The sequence below is a fragment of the Pundamilia nyererei genome, unplaced genomic scaffold (assembly GCF_000239375.1).
Source record: "Pundamilia nyererei isolate P.nyererei 1_Seehausen unplaced genomic scaffold, PunNye1.0 scaffold00037, whole genome shotgun sequence".
In the NCBI taxonomy this organism is placed as follows: Eukaryota; Metazoa; Chordata; class Actinopteri; order Cichliformes; family Cichlidae; genus Pundamilia; species Pundamilia nyererei.
The window spans coordinates 3,093,195-3,107,648 of NW_005187438.1; the positions used below are offsets into that span (position 1 = coordinate 3,093,195).

The following is a 14,454-nucleotide window of genomic DNA, read 5'->3' on the forward strand; positions in this document are numbered from 1 at the left end:
CAGATGACGCTAGTCTTTTAAAAGTTTTCTGACAAATATTTGTTGTTCCAGACAGTGAGAATGTCCAAAGCAATATCTTCAGCTGCCTCGTTTCATCCGAGCAGTGGTTGCAAAACAGAAAAATTTACCATCATAAATGAAAACCTGACATTCACATTTTTGAGATACTTGAATTTATTTGATTTGTTGCATCAAGGGAACTTTGTGATCGCCAATAAACTTTCTCACTTTCAACCTGGTGAGGTCTGAAGATATTTGTAACCGTGAAACCTGACCCTTGTGGCCACGCTACACTGAATCATACGCATAGCTTGCCATTTTGCTTTCAACTACCCTCTCAGACCCCATTGTGGTTGTTGGGTAGACCTGGAAGCTCTGCTGCTAGTGGCTGAGCTGTGTCTAACATATCAGCTGCCTGTCATCAATCAGACAATAAGAGAACAGAATAACATCAGTAACTTTTTTAACTATTTTTAAATAACTTTTACAATAAAAGTCTAATTCATTCGTTAACTAATCATTTTAACTCCCAATAACAGTAAACAACTAAACAGTTTTACTGTTACTTTGTGTTAAATGGGCGATCGTGGCTCAAGAGTGGCAGTTCGTCTTCTAATCGGAAGGTTGCCGGTTCAAGCCCCGGCTCGGACAGTCTCGGTCATTGTGTCCTTGGGCAAGACACTTCACCCGTTGCCTACTGGTGGTGGTCAGAGGGCCCGGTGGCGCCAGTGTCTGGCAGCCTCGCCTCTGTCAGTGCGTCCCAGGGTGGCTGTGGCTACAATGTAGCTTGCCATCACCAGTGTGTGAATGGGTGAATGACTGAACGTGTAAAGCGCTTTGGGGCCCTTAGGGACCAAGTAAAGCTCTATACAAATACAGGCCATTTACCATTTAAATCCATTTCTCAGTACATCACTTCAATCCCCAACTCCAGTTAATTAGTTTTAATCAATGGGGGGAGATTGGTAATTGTAAACCAAACACAAAGAAACTCTCTTTAAATTTACTATTACCAGAAAACACTGCATGCACAACATTGTTATCACTGCCACCATGCTACGACTGACTGAAGAAGACTAAAGTGTGTTGGATGCTGGCATGATTGCCCATCAGAGCACATTCCCAGACCCAAACATTCCTACACTGCCTACACACACACTGCCAGAGTAGCACAGTCATTCCCTGGCCAGAATTTAATCCTAATATGCCTCCTACTGAATACACCTGGGACATGCTGGTTCATCTGAGGCAGTAACAACTAATGACCACTGCACATCTGCAAGCTGGAGGGATTCAAGGAATGGAGAGAATTTCCTAACAACAGATCCGGATTTGTGCAATCCAAGCGGAGAAGCCAGAGGAGGCCATATATCATCGTGAACATCTTGAGAGAAATCCTACAAACCAGAGTGGATGATGACTTTTAGGCCATTCAAATTTCTCCAAACACTGAGTGAAGCCAACGCTTACTGGGGCCACTTGAGCTCAAAGGCAAATATCACAAGACTGAAATGTGTGTTTGTAAACACCTGAATGGAAGTGAATATATTAGATGAAGAAATGATATAGATTCAAAGTGTCAGCTGCAAGAGATCTTGATTTATGTTACTTTATTACTTCCTCTGCTTTTCTGATTGCATTGTCTGTTGCAGATAACAACGCAATCTGTGAAGTAACACTTGGGGATTACAGAACAGTTGCAAAAGTTTACTGGTTTAATCCAAACAACAGACACTCCCTGCATGCTATTTTTTGACATTCAGTCTGGGGATGAATTACATTTATTTCACTGCTTCCGCTTCAGTGGTGAGAATGAGTGTTAGCTGAATGGTTTGATGGTGAGTATGAAAAATGATGTGACTCATACGCTAAGCAGATCTGCACTCCACCGCCATCCCGAAAATCCTTTGTTGAGACATTTTCTGCTGGTTTTCCTGTTCATTTGTCATCACTCAGTATTTTGTTTGTGAAACCAATATTATCATTTTCTAAATATAAGGTAGAAGCAAATTCTAACCACACGCTCCATCTTATTTCTTAGCTTGACCTAACCTTATGTCTAATTTTAGATTACTTCACTTTACAAAGAGTATATTGTTGCAGAAATGTCGAGTGTGTGTTCAGCTGCCCAAAAATAGCAACACAAACAAACACCCAAAACCCGCCACAGCTACATGTCTGCTCCGCTGCTATTGGTGGAGGGTCTCATGTGGGTTTCCAAAGTCTTTCAGGATGAGGGAAGAAGACATCTAGGTGGCGGGGACTGTTTGCAGTTACTCACCCTGACAAAGTTATCGGGGAACAGCCCCCTGCGTCCACCCAGCTCGCCCTCCCACCATCCTCCTTCATCTCGCCGTATGTTCACGATGACGTCACCCGCCGTCAGGCTCAACTCATCGTCCTGCTGAGCCTCATAATCAAACTCCACCACGGCTTCCACTGTGTGCAGAGGGCAAAAGAGAGAGTTGAAGATCAAATCACACTGCAGAGACACCACACTGTTCTATAATTTGTCTCTGCTCCAGTCATTTCGATGATTATCAAGGTTTTCTTTATTAATTGAAAGTGAAAGCAGAACACAAATCTTTGAATTTGACTCCAAAACACTTGTTCATTCCCTGGGAGGGGAAAAAAGGGACTCGCCAATTAAAGGTGTCCTGTAGCATTTAGTTGTTAACAAACCAAAGTGTGTGTGTGTGTGTGCTTCTGAAACACCGAATGCAAATCGAGCTGCTTTTGCATTTTAAAAACCTGCATTGTTTATCCCCTTTATCATCCTTTCCTTTGCCAGTCGCTGCTTTTCTGCCGACACAAACTGTTTGTGCGGGCCACCTGTCCTCGCCACAAATACCTCACAAACAAACAAAATTTATTCAGGAAATGTCGAAAACATCTGTCACTATCTTCTCACTGTCAGGAACATAAAAGCCGGAATAAAAAATATAAAGCGCTCTCACTCGCACATTGCATGTACGTGGCTTACCACATAGCGACACCACAAACTGAAAACGCAGCAGTATTTCTCGGTAAATACATTTTACAGAAAGTGCAGAAAACGTTGCATATTCAGTTTTTACATATGCTGAAATAGCTTTTCGCAAATACGCCACATTTAAGCATTTTAAATTACACTTTTGGCTAATTTTAACCTATCTGGACGTAGCTTTCCACTCTCCTTCTTTGGATAGGTCTTGGACAGGAATTGGATAGAAAGAGTGATTTTACACATAGAAATTACTATAAGAGACAGCTTGTGGCCTAAAATAATGTTGAAACAGTAAAAATCAGTGGCCACTATAACCAAAAATCACTGGTCTGCACATGAGAAGCTAAGACGAATGGAAACCAAGATGCAAACATGAAAAACATCTTACAAGACAACAGTTTGGTGTTTTGCTTCACAAGATCTTGTTAAATCTCCTAAATAAAATAATTTCAAATCACGATATCTTGTTTCCTGCGACTCCTTCAGCACGCATACACCAGAAGGAGAGCAATCTACAGCTTCACACTCACAAACAAACCCCCACACAGATGAATATGTAGCCTGATTAGGTCTAGTGCCCCAAAATAGATATCCCCATTGCAATCAGGACACTGGCTGTTCAAGGCAGCTAATATCTGTTTTTATGTCTATACTCACTAAATGTTTAAAATGAGTCATGTAAAAATGACCGAAAGCTGAGACTACTTATTTCCCAAAAGAAGTGGAGAGTAAAAAGTCAGCATGACCCATCCAGCCACAATAGCCAAAAGTGAGGCGAAAAAAAAACACGCACACACTTTAAGTTAGTGTTCTTCGCTATTTTTAGACCTTTACTTTGGCTTGCAAGTTCTTCCTTGTGGGTATAAAAATGGTCAAAAAGTTCCCACACAGTTCTGCTCGGTGTCCTGTAAACACTTCAGATGAACCCTCCTGCAGATGACTCAAAAGTAACTCGAAGACAGTAATTATTCCCTTTGAGTCAGTGGGGGTGTTTTAATTTGAGCAAGAGGGAAGTGGAGAAAAAAAATTCCTGCAGCCTCTAACAAAATTGTGTCCTACCAAAACTCTTGTGCTAATTGGACAAAATCTAAAAGTAAGTAAGTAAAACTTCCCTATATGGCACAGCAAAAAATCAAACAGTGCTTCACAATAAAACACAAAAAATTAAAATATAACATATCAAAACAATGTAAAGCAACGGCATATAAGATAAAATAAACAGGAAACCTAAGATCCTTCAGATTTTAAGATCGGAGCTTCCTGTCAGCTTTAGAGTTACTTTTAAACCTACTGCTTTAACCTTTAAAGCTTTGAATGGTGAGGACCTCAGTATATCTCAGAGCTTTTATTGGTCTACTCTTCCAGCTGATCCCTTTAGTCTTCGGAGCAGAGGTTACTGCTGGTGCATTGTACTCTTTTTAAAACAAACACAGAGATTGGGCCTTTGGGGCCGTAGTTCCAAACTGTATTACAAATTATTCTCATCTCTTTGTTTCATTGATTCAGATAAGTTATTAAAAGCTGATTTTAAAAAAATTATTGGTTTTATTGTTTGTTTTTTTCTCTTGGTGTCCATCAAAAGTGCTTTACAAGTAAGCTTTACTTTACTCACTTAATGTGCTAATTAGACAAAAACTATATAAACTATATATTACCCAGTTCTGGAAACTAATATGTATCACAGCTGTTTGGTCCACTGCCCACCTTACACAGTTTCCAAAGGTAAAGTTGATACAACACAGGAAGTTCTACCACTCAACAGATTTAAACATGACTGAATCTTATAAGCTACATAACCTTGATGACTCATATACTTCAGTGCCATACTGTTACATCCTTGTAATGTATATCCACTGAAGGGTTTTGTTTGAGGTTTTTGAGGCTTTTTATTCTCACCACCCCATTAAAGAAATCTTGAAAAAAAAAACACGCCTGTGCTGTGCACTGACAGGAAGCACTCAGATGTCAAGATATAAATAAGTCGAAATGCAAGGCATACTGAAGACTGTAATATGGCAAAATATCTTTTACCCAATTTTCTGACATCGTTAACTTTGAAACAGTAACATAAAAACATATAACACACACACTATGTTAGTTTCCTCAAAGCATCTAACACACTACCTCACACTTTCACACACTCAGAAGCATCTTGTAACTGCCTGTGCAGCTGTTAATACTTGTAAAAAATGCACTTATGTGTCATATCACATTTTGCTTATTAAGGCCAGCTCTCTACACACACTTACCCACACACGCACCGGCTGCTGAGGCCTAAACCGTGTAGGCAGCAAACTGAGGGGATGCAATAGGGGAGTTTCAGGGGTTCGGTAACCATGGGAACAAGAGTATAAGGGGGTTGCTATGACTCAGAAGGACTGCACCCCCCCAACACCCTCTTTCACACACACACACACACACACACACACACACACATATATATATATATAGCATTAAATGCATAAAAGGTTTACACCAGACCAACTAAGACACTTCTTTTGCCAAGTGGAAGGTCAGGGTGTGACTGAGAGGAAGGAGGAAGGCATCCACGAGACACAACAGACGACTGTAGTCCAAGTTGGTCTGCTGCTCAGATGGGGGGATATGATTCTGGCTTGAGGTAGCTCTACAGATTAGTCGCAGCTGAGACAGCGACGTGGACGTGTTTTTCTTTTACTGATCTCAGCTGTAATGTTTGTGGGGAAGTGGCAGGTTGTTCAGTAAGGAGAAGTGCGCTCTGTGAGTTGATAGCTCATGGCAGTTGTCTTGCAAACTGCATTACACTAGAACTGAGTGGCAGAACAGGGCAAGGCACTGCAGTACACCCACCAAGCCCCGCTGAAGAGGGCGACAGCTTGTGGCTCTGCACATCACCGAGTGCAAAGATGGGTGCAAGTTAAAAGTGACACAACGTTAACGCCAAATGGGCTCCGAGGAAGAGCCGTCACATGTGAAGCTATGCAGAAAGAGCAGAGTCCTCCAGTGGAGATATGAGCTTACAAAGCAAACAGCCTGGATTGATTATCTGTGGCACACAGAAAACTGCACGACAGCAGCTGAGGTGCAAAGGAGATCACTCAGTCCCGCGTACAGGGCTTAACTCAGTTAAGTCCAATTCAGGCAGCCGTATACCTGCACACTGACATCCCTGCGTACACACAGAGCTAGAGGAAGTTATCTGATGGGATTTGAGTCCCCACCGTGTTGAAAGGGAAACAACTTTAACTTGATAAAATTAAATACGTACGCATATTATTGAAGGGTGGAAACACTCCATAATTGAGCAATCTGAGGGCAACATTTGGAATAACAAAAAAAATCTGAATGTAATGCAGTACAAAAAAGCCTTGATGTAGCAGCAAAGGAAGCAGATTCAAGTTCAAGATTTCCTTAATGAACTTTACACAAAGATAGATTGTATAAGACATTTTTGATTTGCTACACACAGATGAAAATAAAGATAACTGAATTATTAATTAAGTTGTTTTTTAAAAAAAAAAGACTATTTCCGTATTGAAGTGTGGGAGGTGAATTCAGCAGTCTCAAAGCACGGGGATAGAAACCGCTCCGAAGTCTGGTGTTTCGGCAGCGGATACTTGTGTTTCACTTGCCAGATGGCGGCAGGGTAAACAGACTGTGGCTGTGGATGTGGCGGGTTTTGTCTTCGGCTCCCTTTGTCTTGTTTATACAAAAGCTGAGTGCTTAACGATACATTAATTATCCCACTCCTCACTCCTTAAACATTATCCATTTATAATCCCCCTCTTCTGTGTGTTTGTGTGTGTGGTTTGCCTTCTTTCCTTCTTTTTTTACTACAGGTCTTTGTGTGGTTGTGTCTTGATTACGGTCCACTGTTACGGCCTACCTCGTGATCCCATGTTCGGCTCTTGTCTTTTATTTTTTTAGCACATAAAAAAGAAAGGGGGAAGAAGATATTTTTCTCACGTACACAAACTTACAGACACATGCACACACAAACAGACAAACACACAAACACACATACCAATCAGAGAGAAGTGCCTTACCCAACATCCTTTTACGGTACTCCCTTTTTCTGTCTTTTATTTCATCTTTTTTTATCTTTGGCTATGCCTTTTTGTTTTGTTCATACAATTTCACCATTTTGCTTGCATATGCAAGAAAAATGGTGAAATTGTTTGTTGTTTTGTTGAGGAACTTCAGGGTCTGAACTAGCTTAAGCCCTGATCACCAATTAGCCCAGTCGGAACTTGTAGAGGTGATCCTGAACTGGGCCCGTTGACGGACTCGGACAGGAAACAGTGAAAAAGGAAAGAGAGATGAGGTAAGAAGGCGTAATAGGGAAATTCACTAAATTAAATATATTGTTCCAGTTGTCACTCACAGTCTAATAATGTTTATTCCTTATTATTGTGCAAACTCTATTAAGAAACCCATCAAAAAACCACACTGCTACTCTGGATCACACAGTCCTTCAGTACCACAAACACATTCTTTATGCACCGCCCTCTGTGCTAAATCCGTGGCACTAAAAGGACCCAGCAAAGCTACTGTTTATTCCCATTAGAGTAACACATCATTGGTTTGGGTATTTAGATATGTAAACACCAAAACACCAAAACCAAAAGAATACAGGCAGCTGCAGGGGGTATTTTAGTTAAAGAGCCCATTAGGAGTCGCCTCGTTTGACCTCTGGATGGCATGCTGAGATGTGAGGAGGATTGAGATAGCAAGGACATGTTTCAAATGTCGGCAATGACTTGTAAAGATAACATATTAAGATAAAAATTCCTTGGTAATACCACACGCACAAAGATTACACCTAACTTTGTTAGATTTTTTTGCTTGTGTTGGTGCAGCTATCCAATTTGGGAATTATAATGCACGTGTATGTTTTTCTAAAGATGAATTTGATATGTCTCAAAAGCAGGAAGTCAGAATATGAACTTGAATCATTGTTTCAAAAAATAGGGCTTTATCTAGATTTCCTTTGTCACTTTTCTAGAAACAATACATGTTTTTTGCTTGACTGGGAAAAGAAAACGAATGAGCCAAGAGGGCAATGAAGGGAGCTCGTCTGATGGCCCATGAGAGCGATGATAAAAGATAACACTGCTGCTGTTTTTGCAGCAATGTGTTACATGGCGTTAAGTGGCACATGTTTATCAGTGACAACAACTGCAGTTCCTCTAATAGCCACTTGAGACCAGTTTGTAAATACCCATAGACTTCCACATTAAGAGTGTTAAAAAGCACATTTAGAGAAATACCTTTGGACTGGATTGGTTATTTCCCACTGCAAGAACTACTTTTTTTGTCTCACCCATTAAAGTATTAGCTGCATGGTAGCTCTGCGTGACAGCTAGCTTTCTACCTGACAACTAGGCATCTACTACAAGTCACTTCTCCTAATATGAATTGCAGAACTGGACTTCTCAGCGATGAGGTCTGCATTCCAGTTTTTTCAATAAGAGAAATACTAACATGCTACCTCTGTAGAGAGTATATAGTTACACCTTACTAAATAAGATGCCAGCATTACCTAAACCTTAGAACTACACTCTCAAATACAAAAATGTGACACAGCAACTGAAAAGCTAGCCAAAGATGTAGCCCTTCACACAAGAACCACTGCTTTTTCAAAAATTTCCAATGTCTGTCTCTGAAAACAGCGCTGAGCATAAACTGCAAATAAACAGGACATATGTTTCTTATCCAGATAACCTGTCAGCTATAAGGGGAAAACACACATGCAACCTGGGCCAGCGAGCATCACTTTAGCCTGTGGCGATAATGCAGTGCAGTTTTTATCAGAGGTTAATCATTTACAAACGCCCAACAAGTGACTATTTATCTGTCTGCATCTTAGTGAAACCACCATAATTCAACAGACAGTAGCGACCATATCGACAATAGCGACAAGAAACCGAGACTTCTGAAGGGCTATCTTTTATATACAGTCTATCTTTTAGTCATAAATCACCATGCAAGTGCAGACCATGAGGCTTAGTTGGGTATCTGTCATTGTTCACTGTGCCATGAAATGCAATAAAACTCTTGATGAGAAACAGTGAAAATTACAGTTAATTTAGGCGATTCTGGTTACAGGAAGTCTATTTTTGACAGCTTAACAATTAATGCTCCTGCAGCCTTTAGACATCAGCTGCAGATATCAGACAAAATCATAATTACGTTTAAGTATTCTCTTCCTCTTCCTAACTGCACGTTTTCATTGCATGAGTGACAGTAACCGAAGTTTCAAACAATTTTGAGATGTTTTAAAGAAGAAATGATTAATCGACTGTGGTAGTCTGTCTGTTCTATACTCATGCAGTTGGTAATACGTTGTCAGTACAGAGCAAAAGGAGACTGACAAAAAGCCTTGAGAAGACAAGAGTGAATATTTGAAAGCCTGCAGACAAAATAAAACTCCCACTCAAGCGGTCAAGAAATACACCCTCGCACAAGAAGCGAGATGGGCCCGCAGCATACCCCGAAAAGCTGAAGACAGTTTAGATAAGAGGAAGCAACACATGCAGACACAGTGAACTTTGCAAAGCTGTGTAGCCACTTCACTGGTTAATAGCGGACTTGTGTTTAGTTGTGGGTGCGTTTCAGTGCTGCTGTGGCTGATGATGTCAAGAGCAGCTGTGTGTTGCTCTCTGTAAAACATTCACTCTGGACCGGAGCCCACTGGGAGTCAAAGCCACCCACTCCAACTGTGGATCAGATCACAGGCTTCAGCAAATTCCCCCACATTAAAGAGAAATTCCAGCCGCTTTTCCGCTCATCGTTCTGCTGTCGAGCGCATCTTGTGACAAAAATCTATTAATCTCACCCCCAGCTCGAGCTGCCCCTTTCTCAGCACTCTCATTTCCCAGAACTCCCAGTGATAACCCCCAAGTGCATTCCTCTTGGGGTTTTAGCGTAGGTGAGCAATGCTGGCAACAAAAGCAGGAAGAGAGAGAAAGCTTTTCAGTTTCAGACGACAAAAGTGAAACAGCTCTTGGCCAAACAGTATCATAATGGCAGTAGTGAAACTTGCATATATTAACACATTGCGTGTCTTTGTGTTTAATGGTTGAATGCACAAAATGTAAAGACTTTAAAAAAAAGAAGAAAGAAAGCCTTTTTATTACTACACTTTTGAGCCTCTGAAGGTTAAAGAGAAGAATGTCTGACACTTTTTAATTTTTCCCTGATAACTGAAGCATTACACAAAGCTGCAATCCACTGTAAGCCTGATGTCTGGGCCTTCATTTTGTACAATGTGTGCAGGAACACGCAAACAAGTAAGCACGCAAGCTTTCTCAAACTATAAGGCCACTGCAGAATGGGGGTGTAGATGCCCAGAGAAAAATATGAAGTGAAACTACGAATGTAAATAAACGCAGTTAAATATACAAATACTTGTTTACTGATGCTGAAACGTTATAAAAATTGTAGGTTTTTATGTTTACCTAACTAAGAGATGACATACTCTGAGTTTAAGCTGCTCAATCCAAGGGGGATTAGATGTTTGTCAAATTAAACATCACTAATGAGTTCATTACGAATTCAAGTGCTTAAGTTAAAAATACTTACGATGTTTAGAGTCCCTTGGCACACAGTGTCACTTAGGAACTACACCCAGTGGCCTGAGCTACAAAATGTACAAGAGGCGAGCTATCTAAAGTTATCATAACTCAGGATTTTCAGTTGACTGCACTATATATACATAAACTTGATATCCTTGGTTGCTCAGCTAACTATCTTTTTAACCAGAAAACATTTGCAAAATGCTACATTTCAGGTGGTCACAGAGAGTTAGGTTTCGGTCTAATGGAATCATTCTAGCACTTCTTCAATAAAGGCTGTTATTGATATGTTAATCATCAAAAACCATAGTTGGCACTCAGGTTGTACATTCAGAGGTGTTTCTCATATTTGACCACCCTAGTGTTTGTTCAAAGTAAATGTAAAACCTGGACACAATACTCCAGGTGTAGTTCAGGACAATAACTTGGAGTTGAGTAATTAACCAATTAACTTAATAATAATTCTTAACCTGTAAACGTCCAGCAAATCGATGCCGATCCATCTTCAGTTAAGGGCGAGGTTAGGTTCATACCCTTTTTTTTATTAAAGCTTTGAAAAAAAAAAACACTGTCTAGTTTCTGAGAATATGCTTTTTTCTCTTAACACATGGCTAAACCAAAAACCAACCATGGATGAAGGGCTAGAATACTGTATAAAAATTACCAGCACAGTGTCTTCTTCCAGAGAAAAGAAGCCTACTCCAACCCACCTTAAATGCTACTTAATTGGCATGTATGTTTGAACAATTAAAAGTGATTTAATGACAGCTATAAGGTCAAACATGTCCTGGCTGATTAAAAATTATTTAATTTAACTTGAGTGGATTAACAACAACAACAGATTGGTTTGTTATATATTTAACCAATAAGGCTTACTGGGTTTAAAAAAAGCTCATTTGCACTGTAAAAGGTCATATCCGTCTGCTCTTTTACTGTCTTTTTCTCTTTTAAGCAGCAGTTTGTGTGAATGAGTCATCCTGTAACCTATAAAAAGAATGAACTAAGAGACTGTGCACCGTGTTAGTGGTGAATTCTTAACCTGTAAACATTTCCCCTACACCATATTTATGATCTGTTTAAAAGCCGAACACCTCAACATAGTGACTACAGGGATTTGTGGGCCTCTGGGGTAATTTACTGCTTTCCCCAGTTGGCATTCCAGCATTGAAAGTTGTTTATAAGCGTGCTTCCCCTGAGGTCAGCCTTGTATTGTTTGTTTACGTGCCTGCAGAGAGAGACCTCCAATTAAAAAAAAAAAGTATTTAAAAGCAATAGGATGTAACTGGAAAATATCTGCAAAATATCTTAATTACTGCTCAGAATTGTAGAGAGTGCTGCTGATCTGTGAGTCAGCCGTTCAAATAATAAATATAAGGAATTCTTTTAGAGATTTTAAAAAAGAGGGGGGAAAGTAGCATGGAAACCAAAGTTGAACCTCCGAGTCTGCATGACGCCTGTGAGACAATCCGCTCATTTGTACTTGTAATTGATTACTCGTCCGCGGACTCTGTGGGTAATTAATAGTCATGAATTGCGTGCAACAACGCAGTGCCGTGGGAAATAATGGCGATGATGAGAACGGTAAGGCCTGTTTCATCCACAGAGCTGGGGAGACTTCGTGGGACACAATGGGCAGACAGACAGAGAGCGAATGTAAACGTGTCAACATCTGCAACTCATCAATGCTACCCGGCGCTGCTTTCCTAAAATCGCTCCCGTGCGGACGCGCTGCAACTCCCACGCGCGGGCTTTCTAATCGTGAATAAAGCCTGATGTGCGAGAGTACAACCCCGAGCCTGCGGTCGCCTTCGAAACAGCCCTGCTATGCATGGAGCGACGTCAGGGGAGGTGAGGTGGGGAGGAAGGAGAGAGGCTGAACCCTGCGCGCATCTGGACCGGAGGTTGATTCCTGTCCCCATCCAGATGCGCAGAGGCACTGGAGGCTATTCTGGGAATTTCTACAAAGAACAAGCTAATAAAAAGAGAGAGAGAGGAAAAAAGCGTCACCTTACCCATTTATGTGTCCCGGTGTGCTGGTAGTGCTCCTGCAGCCTGCTCGGTAACGGGGAAGGCGGTTGTTTCAGGTATAAAGGGGGTTTGCGCCGGACCGAGCCCCAGCCTCCTGCTCGTGCTACAGATCCGCTACAGCAGCGCTGCTGAAACGGGAGGAGCGTCACACGAAACCATATTCCTTCCTCTTTTTTTTTCTTTTTTTTCTTTTTATCTTCGGTGACACGGCAGAGGAGGCAGAGCGAGTGACCAGAGACGGAAAAGGAGCTGATGAACGAATCTCTCTCTCTCCCTCTCTCTCCCGCGTTGCCTTCAATTGCACCGTGTAAACTCTGACTTCCCCATTCGTATTTAGCCACAGCAGGAGGGTGCGTTATGAACACGCTGTGACGCAATGTGTTGCACCACGCGTGATGTACTCGGAGCAGATGGCGCAGGGACAAATTCTGTGTTATGGGACAGGAAATCCCAACACCCAAAAAACGCGCTGTGCAGTGCAATGGAAAGTGTAACATGGGTTTGTTTTTTGTTTTTTTGCTTGTTTTTTGTTTTGACATCACATGTGACTACTTTTCAGTAAATATCAGAACGACGAATGGAAGTCAGGTAAGTTAAGAGAAGAACTGAGGTCTATGGAAGGATTCCCACATTTGATCAAGTTTATGTTAGAAACCTTTTAAAGCAGTTTCATCTCATACAGCCAGTTTGAATAAAAATCCTGTTTAAATACCTCAAATTTACGACATTCGTCTCATGGTAAAAAAAAAAAAGAAAATAAACAAAACAAACAAACAAACAGTTCTTGGTGCCGAGAGTGGCACAACCAGATTTAGGAGAAAATGACTTTTTCACATGGGACCAGGTAGGTCAGGACAGCCGTTTCCCGTTATATCAAAACTGAATCAACATTTACTCAGGTCATCTTTGTCTAATATTGAGATTCATTGGATCTGAAACAAAAACGCAAAAAAAACCTTTCGAAAGGCTGTCAATGCTTTTTCACAGCATTGTGTGCACAGTGCGTGCAGGTGGATTTCTGACTGCCTCTATGTGTATTATATAGCTGAACACTCTAACTACTTTTACTGATAGGTTATGTAAACCTTTGACATAAATTTTAGAATTTCGACTGTTTGTTCAACCACATTAGATCTGAAATGAAACAATAAAAGACAGCAGGTGAGGCCTATTTGTTTACAGATGTGCTAACTTGCCCTTCCTCTATCATTCAGAGTTAGCAGCACCTGTTGGAGGGTTGTGGAGCTATGAAAACCTGTTATTTGGGATGTCAGTGGGTGTCCCAACATCCTCGGTGTTCTGTGAGTTCTGGGATCCTACAACTATCTACCCCAGGTTTTCCACAGTCTGCTCACTTTCCTGCCCAACATTGATCATTTCTTTTCTACTGCAGCTGCTGACTGCAGCTTTCTGCCACCTCTGATGTTGTCTTGATGGTTTACTTATACTTTCATCCCCAGGTCCTTATGTGGTTTTATTGTGGATGTTCCTGCAAAGCCCCTGCTTGCAAATTCCCCTGGGAAGATTTTCTCTTTCAAGCCTTGCTGCACTACTTCCATGCAATTTGCTACGTTATACCAGAACATCTTCCTCTCAAATGTACTGTCACAAGGGACTGTGGGTTTGACAAAGTAGGTCATTTGTGTTTAGATCAGAGCCGCAAGTCTCGCCTCAAGTAGGTGATGGGAATTTCTAGAGGAATTGTAAACGGGTTGATGACCACCAACATCTTACAGTCCCCTTATTCCATCCAGTAATCTTCTGCTTCCTCTGATTTACTGCTCCATCTTGGACAAATACTATCAACTGGTTTGTTCTGCTTGTTTGTTTGGCCATTGCATCGTTGCATTGATGCTTAAAAAGTGCTACAGAGCATAAGAAAGA

At 41.1% G+C, this 14,454-nt stretch overlaps 1 protein-coding gene across 2 annotated transcripts in view; it reads right to left on the reverse strand.

The window, feature by feature from the left end:
- Positions 1 to 12,902, reverse strand: part of sh3kbp1 (SH3-domain kinase binding protein 1) — a 43,346-nt gene extending 30,444 nt beyond the window's left edge. For both annotated transcript variants that reach the window (XM_005730444.2, XM_005730443.2), the window contains exons 1-2: positions 12,555 to 12,902; positions 2,282 to 2,439 (exon numbers count right to left, since the gene is read on the reverse strand). In XM_005730444.2, coding sequence (XP_005730501.1) covers positions 2,282 to 2,439; positions 12,555 to 12,558 — 162 coding nt within the window. In that variant the 5' untranslated portion in view covers positions 12,559 to 12,902. The remainder of the gene's footprint in view (positions 1 to 2,281; positions 2,440 to 12,554) is intronic.
- Positions 12,903 to 14,454: the final 1,552 nt, after the last annotated feature.